General features: G+C 48.3%; 1 protein-coding gene across 1 annotated transcript in view; it reads right to left on the bottom strand.

Annotated features, from left to right (window-relative positions):
- The window catches only part of LOC130322892 (phosphatidylinositide phosphatase SAC2-like), a gene marked incomplete at its 5' end in the record, with an annotated part of 14199 nt that extends 2366 nt beyond the window's left edge, over positions 1-11833 (bottom strand). The window contains 4 exons of the mRNA XM_056553111.1: positions 4789-4990; positions 10789-10845; positions 11379-11546; positions 11705-11833. Coding sequence (XP_056409086.1) covers positions 4789-4990; positions 10789-10845; positions 11379-11546; positions 11705-11833 — 556 coding nt within the window. The remainder of the gene's footprint in view (positions 1-4788; positions 4991-10788; positions 10846-11378; positions 11547-11704) is intronic.
- Positions 11834-12142: the final 309 nt, after the last annotated feature.

Raw genomic sequence — 12142 nt, 5'->3', positions numbered from 1 at the left:
GCACTCCCATCATCATCATCCATTATACACAATACATGACAGCCGCACTCCCATCATCATCATCATCCATTATACACTATACATGACAGCCGCACTCCCATCATCATCATCATCATCCATTATACACTATACATGACAGCCGCACTCCCATCATCATCATCCATTATACACTATACATGACAGCCGCACTCCCATCATCATCATCATCCATTATACACTATACATGACAGCCGCACTCCCATCATCATCCATTATACACTATACATGACAGCCGCACTCCCATCATCATCATCCATTATACACTATACATGACAGCCGCACTCCCATCATCATCATCATCCATTATACACTATACATGACAGCCGCACTCCCATCATCATCATCATCCATTATACACTATACATGACAGCCGCACTCCCATCATCATCCATTATACACTATACATGACAGCCGCACTCCCATCATCATCCATTATACACTATACATGACAGCCGCACTCCCATCATCATCATCATCATCATCCATTATACACTATACATCACAGCCGCACTCCCATCATCATCATCATCCATTATACACTATACATGACAGCCGCACTCCCATCATCATCCATTATACACTATACATGACAGCCGCACTCCCATCATCATCCATTATACACAATACATGACAGCCGCACTCCCATCATCATCATCCATTATACACTATACATGACAGCCGCACTCCCATCATCATCATCATCCATTATACACTTTACATGACAGCCGCACTCCCATCATCATCATCCATTATACACTATACATGACAGCCGCACTCCCATCATCATCATCCATTATACACTATACATGACAGCCGCACTCCCATCATCATCATCCATTATACACAATACCTGACAGCCGCACTCCCATCATCATCATCCATTATACACTATACATGACAGCCGCACTCCCATCATCATCATCCATTATACACTATACATGACAGCCGCACTCCCATCATCATCATCCATTATACACTATACATGACAGCCGCACTCACATCATCATCCATTATACACTATACATGACAGCCGCACTCCCATCATCATCATCATCCATTATACACTATACATGACAGCCGCACTCCCATCATCATCATCATCATCCATTATACACTATACATGACAGCCGCACTCCCATCATCATCCATTATACACTATACATGACAGCCGCACTCCCATCATCATCATCATCATCCATTATACACTATACATCACAGCCGCACTCCCATCATCATCATCATCCATTATACACTATACATGACAGCCGCACTCACATCATCATCATCATCATCCATTATACACTATACATGACAGCCGCACTCCCATCATCATCATCCATTATACACTATACATGACAGCCGCACTCCCATCATCATCATCATCCATTATACACTATACATGACAGCCGCACTCACATCATCATCCATTATACACTATACATGACAGCCGCACTCCCATCATCCATTATACACTGTACATGACAGCTGCACTCCCATCATCATCATCATCCATTATACACTATACATGACAGCCGCACTCCCATCATCATCCATTATACACTATACATGACAGCCGCACTCCCATCATCATCATCCATTATACACAATACATGACAGCCGCACTCCCATCATCATCATCCATTATACACTATACATGACAGCCGCACTCCCATCATCATCATCCATTATACACTATACATGACAGCCGCACTCCCATCATCATCATCCATTATACACTATACATGACAGCCGCACTCCCATCATCATCATCCATTATACACAATACCTGACAGCCGCACTCCCATCATCATCATCCATTATACACTATACATGACAGCCGCACTCCCATCATCATCATCCATTATACACTATACATGACAGCCGCACTCCCATCATCATCATCCATTATACACTATACATGACAGCCGCACTCACATCATCATCATCCATTATACACTATACATGACAGCCGCACTCCCATCATCATCATCCATTATACACTATACATGACAGCCGCACTCACATCATCATCCATTATACACTATACATGACAGCCGCACTCCCATCATCATCATCCATTATACACTATACATGACAGCCGCACTCCCATCATCATCATCCATTATACACTATACATGACAGCCGCACTCCCATCATCATCATCATCCATTATACACTTTACATGACAGCCGCACTCCCATCATCATCATCCATTATACACTATACATGACAGCCGCACTCCCATCATCATCATCCATTATACACTATACATGACAGCCGCACTCCCATCATCATCATCCATTATACACAATACCTGACAGCCGCACTCCCATCATCATCATCCATTATACACTATACATGACAGCCGCACTCCCATCATCATCCATTATACACTATACATGACAGCCGCACTCCCATCATCATCATCCATTATACACTATACATGACAGCCGCACTCCCATCATCATCATCCATTATACACTATACATGACAGCCGCACTCCCATCATCATCATCCATTATACACTATACATGACAGCCGCACTCACATCATCATCCATTATACACTATACATGACAGCCGCACTCCCATCATCATCATCATCCATTATACACTATACATGACAGCCGCACTCCCATCATCATCATCATCATCCATTATACACTATACATGACAGCCGCACTCCCATCATCATCCATTATACACTATACATCACAGCCGCACTCCCATCATCATCATCATCATCCATTATACACTATACATCACAGCCGCACTCCCATCATCATCATCATCCATTATACACTATACATGACAGCCGCACTCCCATCATCATCCATTATACACTATACATGACAGCCGCACTCCCATCATCATCCATTATACACAATACATGACAGCCGCACTCCCATCATCATCCATTATACACTATACATGACAGCCGCACTCCCATCATCATCATCATCATCCATTATACACTATACATGACAGCCGCACTCCCATCATCATCATCATCCATTATACACTTTACATGACAGCCGCACTCCCATCATCATCATCCATTATACACTATACATGACAGCCGCACTCCCATCATCATCATCCATTATACACTATACATGACAGCCGCACTCCCATCATCATCATCCATTATACACAATACCTGACAGCCGCACTCCCATCATCATCATCCATTATACACTATACATGACAGCCGCACTCCCATCATCATCCATTATACACTATACATGACAGCCGCACTCCCATCATCATCCATTATACACTTTACATGACAGCCGCACTCCCATCATCATCATCCATTATACACTATACATGACAGCCGCACTCCCATCATCATCATCATCCATTATACACTATACATGACAGCCGCACTCCCATCATCATCATCATCCATTATACACTTTACATGACAGCCGCACTCCCATCATCATCATCCATTATACACTATACACGACAGCCGCACTCCCATCATCATCATCCATTATACACTATACATGACAGCCGCACTCCCATCATCATCATCCATTATACACTATACATGACAGCCGCACTCCCATCATCATCATCATCCATTATACACTATACATGACAGCCGCACTCCCATCATCATCATCATCCATTATACACTATACATGACAGCCGCACTCCCATCATCATCATCATCCATTATACACTATACATGACAGCCGCACTCCCATCATCATCATCATCCATTATACACTATACATGACAGCCGCACTCCCATCATCATCCATTATACACTATACATGACAGCCGCACTCCCATCATCATCATCATCATCATCCATTATACACTATACATCACAGCCGCACTCCCATCATCATTATCATCCATTATACACTATACATGACAGCCGCACTCACATCATCATCATCATCATCATCATCCATTATACACTATACATGACAGCCGCACTCACATCATCATCCATTATACACTATACATGACAGCTGCACTCCCATCATCATCATCCATTATACACTATACATGACAGCCGCACTCACATCATCATCATCATCATCCATTATACACTATACATGACAGCCGCACTCACATCATCATCCATTATACACTATACATGACAGCCGCACTCCCATCATCATCATCCATTATACACTATATATGACAGCCGCACTCACATCATCATCCATTATACACTATACATGACAGCCGCACTCCCATCATCATCCATTATACACTATACATGACAGCCGCACTCCCATCATCATCATCATCCATTATACACTATACATGACAGCCGCACTCCCATCATCATCATCATCCATTATACACTATACATGACAGCCGCACTCACATCATCATCCATTATACACTATACATGACAGCCGCACTCCCATCATCATCATCATCCATTATACACTATACATGACAGCCGCACTCCCATCATCATCATCCATTATACACTATACATGACAGCCGCACTCCCATCATCATCATCATCCATTATACACTATACATGACAGCCGCACTCCCATCATCATCATCATCATCCATTATACACTATACATGACAGCCGCACTCCCATCATCATCCATTATACACTATACATGACAGCCGCACTCCCATCATCCATTATACACTATACATCACAGCCGCACTCACATCATGATGGTGGATCATCCATTATAACCTTCTCGTCCTAATCTATGTCCAGCAATACCTCAGCCCTCCAGATGCTACATGGACTCACCTGCTCGGTGACGGCTCCGCCGTGATATCAACGCCACCAGGAATTGGGGGTGAACATCATCAACACAGGTGGTCTCCTGGGGCCCGGGGCTCTCTGGGCTGCTCTTTTCATCATCTGAAGACTCATTGTAGTTCACAACAAGCTCCTCAATTTGTACAAAGCCTTGAATGACCGGCAGGATCCAGAGGCCTCCATGTTCATCCTGCGGAACCAGATAAGGAGATTTTTGTGCTAACCATAAAGTCTCTCTCTCGAAGAATGCATTGGGGGACACAGACCATGGGTGTATGCTGCTGTCACTAGGAGGCTTGACACTGTCCGAGCAACTAGAAGAAAAGGCAACTGAACAACCTTCGGACAGATAACTGAAATAGGAACACCAAAAAAAAGGCTGGGAGCTGTGTCCCCCAATGGATCCTTCGAGAAAGAGATTTTACGGTAAGCACAAAAATCTCCTTTTCTCTATCGGCTCCATTGGGGGACACAGACCATGGGACGTACCAAAGCCGTCCCTTGGGTGGGTAAGGAATCAGACAGGTAGACAGTTGGACCACCGCCGCCTACAACGTCTTACGGCCCAGAGTAACATCAGCTGATGCGAAGGCATGAATCTGGTAGCACCTTGAGAAAGTGTACAAAGATGACCACACGGACGCCTTACAGAACTGCAAGGCCGAAGCCATGTAGCGGAGGGCCCAGAGAGCCCTGAAAAATGGGTGGAATGAGCCAAAACTCTGAAGGGTGGAATCTTCCCGTTGCAGCGGTAAGCTCCCGAAATAGCAGACCGGATCAATCGAAAAATGGTGGCCGTAGAAGCAGATTGTCCTGTACGACGACCTTCCAGAAAAACAAAAAAGGGGGTCACCCTCCCAAAAGGAAAAGAGTGAATGAGAGATAAGTCCGAACAGCCCTCATCACAACCAGGTTGTGGAACAAACGATTCCAGGGATGAGAAGGGGCCGGACAAAAGGATGGTAGGATGATGTCCCCACAGAGATGAAAAAAAGAAAAATCAAAAAACCATCTCAGGTAAGAAGGACGGGTCTGGACGGAACACAACTTGTCCTGGTAATCAACCAGGAAGGGAGAACAGCAGGAGAGAGCTGCCAGCTCTGACACCCTCCTAACAAAGGTAAGAGCAATAAGGAACACCACCTTCCGGGGAAGGAGGCGAAGAGAAATGTCCCTGAGAGGTTCAAAAGGGGCGCCTTGCAGGGCACCTAAGACCAAGTGTAACTCCCAAGGGAAAGAAGGGGACTGATAAGGAGGGGGCATCTTGTGCCACTCCCTGAACCAGGTTTGGACATGATAATTGAATGCCAGAGGATGTTGAAAAAGAATGGAAAGGGCCTAACCTTTGACCCTTAAGAGAGCTGAAAGCCAACCTTTGGGCCAACCCCGACTGGAAAGGGGTCGGGAAAGGAAAACCACGAGGGAGAAAAAGGCTGAGTTTCACACCAAAGAAAATAAGACCGTATGGTGGTAAATCTTGCAGAGGAAGGCTTGTGAGCCCTCAGCATGGTGCGAACCACTTGGGGAGAGAAACCTCAGGTCCTCAGAACCGCTGTCTCAACCGCCACGCCGTCAAACACAGAGACGGTAAATAGGGGTGGCACAGGAGACCTGAGATAGGAGGTGTGGACGATAGGGAATGCGCAGCGTTAAGTCGTTCAGGAGTCTGACCACGACGACGTACCACGCCCGCCGGGGGCAGGCTGGGCCACGAGAATGGCGGGAACGCCCCACTGTGAGAGTTTCCTCAGGACCCCGAAAAGAGAGGAAGGGGAGGAAAACAGATAAGGTAGGGCAAAGCCCGACCAAGAGAGAGGAACGCTTCGGTTGTGGCGGGACAAGCAGAGGTCAACGCCTGGAGCACCCCAGGGGTTGCAGATCACTGCAAACACCCCTGGATGTAGGGACCACTCGCCTTGGACGACTGAGGACCGTCCGAGAAGACCAAATCCCAGGGACGGCCGGAATGAAGATAGCCGAGATGTTCCGCCCAGAAGGGAATTTCCCAAGAAGCAAGCAAGCATTGCCCTAGGCCCCAACATTTTGAAGGGGAAAAGTGCTTCTCGGGGGACCAAGGCCCCGGACCGGCCGGTCCCTGAAAACACCTCCCCAGCCTGACAGACTGGCAGGGAGGGTCAGGAAGGAGCGCCCCGAAAAAGCAGGGGTGAAACAAAGCCACCATAGAAGGGACAGACAAGACTGTTGAGAGAGAACAATCTTGCGGTCGAAAGACAATAGAGACCTGTCCCACCGGAAGAGAATCACCAGTTGAAGAGGTCGGTGATGAAACTGGGCAAATGGCACAGCCTCCACGGCCGCCGCCAACCAACCCAGGACATCCATGCAAAAGCGAATGGAAACTGGAGCAGGGTGCCGAAGTCATCGGACTCTTGATAAGAGAGTCAGCCGATTAGCTGGCAGAGTCGAAAGTGGGTAGAGGCCGCGTCGAACTGGAGCCCCAGGAGAGCGGTTGGACTTGTCCCAATTGACCATCCAACCGAAGTGAGACAAGGTCTGGAGGTTGAGACTAATACTCTCCAGGATCTGGGCCCTGGTTGGAGCTCTGATCAAGAGGTCGTCCAAGTAAGGAATCACGGAGACAACTGTTGTCCGTAAAAGGGCTATCACAAGCGCCAGGACTTTGGTAAAGGTCCGGGGAGAAGTGGCCAGACCGAAATGGAGAGCCACAATAGAAAATGACCGTCCAGAACTGCAAAGCATAGGTACCGCTGATAACCGGAAAATAATGAGATGTGGAGACAGGCATCCTTGATGTCCACCGAGGAACGAAAACTCCCCCTGAACCATGGATGCCAGCACCAAACGGAGAGACTCCATTCGGGTTGGAAAAACAGAAGATGCTGGCTGAGATACTCGAGAACCAAGATTGGGCAAATAGAAACGCCTTTCTTGGGGACCACAAAGAGGTTGGCATAAACCTCGAAAACGTTCCCCTGAAGGAACCGGGATAATTACTCCCTGTGTAGGGACCACTCGCTGAATGTGCATGGTCCAGGCATCCTGGAAGAGTAAGAGGTGACCAACCACCCGAGAAAAGGTCGGTGGGTGAGGGAGACTTCAGGCCGAGGAAGGCCTACGGGTGCCTGATGGGGCTGCAAAACGGCCGGAACAGATAGCCTACCTCTGGGAGGGATGGGTCCGGAAGGAGGGAGCCCTCTTCCCGTGAAAGCGCCTGGCTGGACCCTTTGTTGATACCAAAGGTCTGTAGAACCGGAAGGAGGACTTATGATGGAAAGCGGTTCTGTGAGCCCTATCCAGAGGTAATAAAGAACTCTTTTCCACCCTGAAGGCGGTGTCCGCATTCCAGGCTTTAAGCCACATGGAGGGACGGTGTCTACCAGGAAGCTTGTGGCAAAGGCAGCACAGTGGCGGATGAAGGCAAAGGAAACACAAACTCCTTTGCAGATGCTGACCTTGTCAGGATCTGAACCTAGGACCCAGCACTGCAATGCTACAGTGCCAACCACTGGGCTGCCCTAATTCCATAAAACACAGAAAATCTCCAGTTGTGGAGAGGAGGTCCACAGAGCAATGAGGTCCTTGGAGAAGGGATACCGCACCTGAACCTTCTTTGTTTCCTGAAACTTCTTGTCAGGGTGCCTCCAGACGGATACCAGCAGGTGTAAAAATTCAGCGAGAGAGCTGAAAGACTTGGGTGCCGGTCAGGCACAAGGAAAGGAGACTTCTGGACCACGTCCGAAGTTCCTGGGTCATTTAGATGGAAGGTGCCTCTTATGGCTGAAACCAATGAGGACACCACATCAGTCATATCCGAGCGGTCCTCTGAGTCGGAGGGGGAGAGGGAGAGAGAGAACAGGAGAGCAGGGCTGAGTTCCGGCACGATATGGCTGGAGATAGGGGCCGCGCTCACTGAGAGCGCAGGAGGAAAGTAAGTAATTGCCCGAGCAGTGTCAGCGTCTGTGAAAAGGCACCGGGGCTACAACATCCCTAGAGAAGGGAGGCTTAAACACGGTCCTACACCACTGATTTTTATGCAGTCCCCCACTGAGTGACAAATCCCCAGTACCTCCCACCTGAAAGGGTTCCCCACATGACAGGGAAATAATAATAAAGAGGAGTGGGCTGAAGTAAGGGGCCTCCAGAGGATGCAGAATCCTAGAACCTGCAAGAAAAGGGAGAAAAATACTCACCTTCAGTCTGAAGAACTTACCTCGTGAAGTCTTCAGCCAGCTTTGTCACCTGCATCATGCCGGGCTACCATGTACCATGTGCGAGCGAGGCGAGCAGGGTGACCCGGACCCATGAGGTACAAACCCAGGCACTGACCGTTGCCGAGAGGGGGTTGACAGTACATATACGCGATGTCTGTGCCCCCTCAATCGCAATGGGGAAACAGTGAGCCGCAGTTCCTGAGTCCCCACCTGAAAACAGGAAAGAAAACGGAATAAAAAACTAACACATTCCTAAATCTAGGAAAATAATAAAACATAAGACCTGGTCTGGAAAGAACTCCAGACCATGTCCACCTCCTAAGAAACCAAGCTAAAAACTGATTAGCTCAGTGGCATGGAGGTGGGTATATCCTGCTGGGAGGAGCCGACTTTTCTTGTTGCCATAGTGTCAAGCCTCCTAGTGACCGCAGCATATACCCAAGGTCTGTGTCCCCTAATGGAGCCGATAGAGACATTCTTGTTTTAGATTTAAAGCCGAACCAGGACTAGACAAATCAGGATGAAGAGCAGACTACCCCTATATACTGTATACTGCAACTACATGTGAGTATGATCACCATCAATGGCAGTGACATCTCCTCCTCCTGTACGCTGTACTCTACTACTGCTACTACATGAGAGTACGATCACCATCAATGGCAGTGACATCTCCTCCTCCTGTATACTGTACTCTACTACTGCTACTACATGTGAGTACTATCACCATCAATGGCAGTGACATCTCCTCCTGTACGCTGTACTCTACTACTGCAACTACATGTGAGTACGATCACCATCAATGGCAGTGACATCTCCTCCTGTACGCTGTGTACTCTACTACTGCTACTACATGTGAGTACGATCACCATCAATGGCAGTGACATCTCCTCCTCCTGTACGCTGTACTCTACTACTGCTACTACATGTGAGTACGATCACCATCAATGGCAGTGACATCTCCTCCTGTACGCTGTGTACTCTACTACTGCTACTACATGTGAGTACGATCACCATCAATGGCAGTGACATCTCCTCCTCCTGTACGCTGTACTCTACTACTGCTACTACATGTGAGTACGATCACCATCAATGGCAGTGACATCTCCTCCTCCTGTATGCTGTACTCTACTACTGCTACTACATGCGAGTATGATCACCATCAATGGCAGTAACATCTCCTCCTCCTGTATACTGTACTATACTACATGTGAGTACGATCACCATCAATGGCAGTGACATCTCCTCCTCCTGTACGCTGTACTCTACTACTGCTACTACATGTGAGTACGATCACCATCAACGGCAGTGACATCTCCTCCTCCTGTATACTGTACTCTACTACTGCAACTACATGTGAGTACGATCACCATCAATGGCAGTGACATCTCCTCCTCCTGTATACTGTACTATACTACATGTGAGTACGATCACCATCAATGGCAGTGACATCTCCTCCTCCTGTATACTGTACTCTACTACTGCAACTACATGTGAGTATGATCACCATCAATGGCAGTGACATCTCCTCCTCCTGTATACTGTACTCTACTACTGCTACTACATGTGAGTACGATCATCAATGGCAGTGACATCTCCTCCTCCTGTATACTGTACTCTACTACTGCTACTACATGTGAGTACGATCACCATCAATGGCAGTGACATCTCCTCCTCCTGTACGCTGTACTCTACAACTGCTACTACATGTGAGTATGTGACATCTCCTCCACCCGCCAGCATCATATGTACTACATGGTAAACTCCTGTCATGGAGGGCACGGCTTCCTCCTCTCACCTGAAGCTCGATCAAGTCCTGCAGCATATGTCTGTTCCAGAAGAAGCGTTCATCCACCTGCAAGGAAAACCCAAAATCAACTGAGAACAAGAGACAAGAACTTCCCAGGATTCACCTTGCTGCTGCCCCCACACACATGCACGCCCACCCCACCAACACACACCCGCATTGAACACCAAACCCCCCACACGCGGGAATGCGCATGCCCACCCTTCTCCCATCCCCCACGCACATGCACGCCCACCCTTCTCCCGCCCACGCGCCCACCCTTCTCCTATCCCGCCGACGCACCCCCCCTTCTTACATCCCCCGCCCACGCACCCCCCCCCTTCTACCCCCCCCCCGCACGCCCCCCCCCCCCTCACGCCCCCCCCCCTTCTACCCCCCCCCCCCGCACGCCCCCCTTCTACCCCCCCCGCACGCCCCCCTTCTACCCCCCCCCCGCACGCCCCCCCTTCTACCCCCCCCCGCACGCCCCCCCCTTCTACCCACCCCCCCCCCCCCCGCACGCCCCCCCTTCTACCCCCGCACACCCAAATTTTTTCCCGCCCACACACACACACACACACACGCTTGCTCTCACTCCTCACCCTCCTCCACAGTGCGAGCTCTGGAGTTTCGCTTGCGCTCTGCCGCTGCACTGAGTTGGTCAGGTCATAGGTTCGGCTGTAGTAAAAAGAGTCGGAATCCATAAACATCTTGAATAACTCATCCAATAACCGCCTCTCAAGTTTCTCCTTTTCCTTATTTTCTTTTACCTGAAAATGAAAAATCTATTAAGATCAACACCAAATGCCCTGCACCCCCCCATCAGAGCCCTGACCATAGGAGTTTACAATCTATAAGGAACAGGAGGAGAAGGATTAAGATTACATAGGGGGGGGGGGGGGGGGGGGGGGTGGGGGGGGGAGTTTACCCTCTTCTTATTGGGAGCAGACACATTGGATTTAATCTGTGTCAGCGTCTTGAGGAGGAACTTTGAGTCATCAGGAGATGCCGTGATCTTCTCCGGTTTGTTGATGCCAAAATGGTGTTTCTTACAAAGCTAAAAAAGTAAGAGGAAGACATCAGTAAGAACGACCGGGAGTCCACAGCGATCAGACACTGGCCTCCGATAATAGCCGTCTGGTATAGAATATAGACATTTACCACACAGCAGCTTGTAACTTCATACCCCACAGCCTCTACGCACAAAGCATTCAGGAAACTATTCCCACCCGGTCACGGTTACATTTTGTTCTGTTGCTTCTCTCGGGTTTCCCATTCTGCCCTCAATACCCCAAAAAATGATCACAGAATGTAAGACATTTTAGAAAATTTTATAAGAAAAAAAAAAAAAAAAGAAACTAAACTT

This window comes from Hyla sarda, unplaced genomic scaffold (genome assembly GCF_029499605.1).
Source record: "Hyla sarda isolate aHylSar1 unplaced genomic scaffold, aHylSar1.hap1 scaffold_2381, whole genome shotgun sequence".
NCBI classification, from domain to species: Eukaryota; Metazoa; Chordata; class Amphibia; order Anura; family Hylidae; genus Hyla; species Hyla sarda.
The sequence above is the reverse complement of the archived record's forward strand: the minus strand, read 5'-3'. Positions and strand labels throughout refer to the sequence as shown.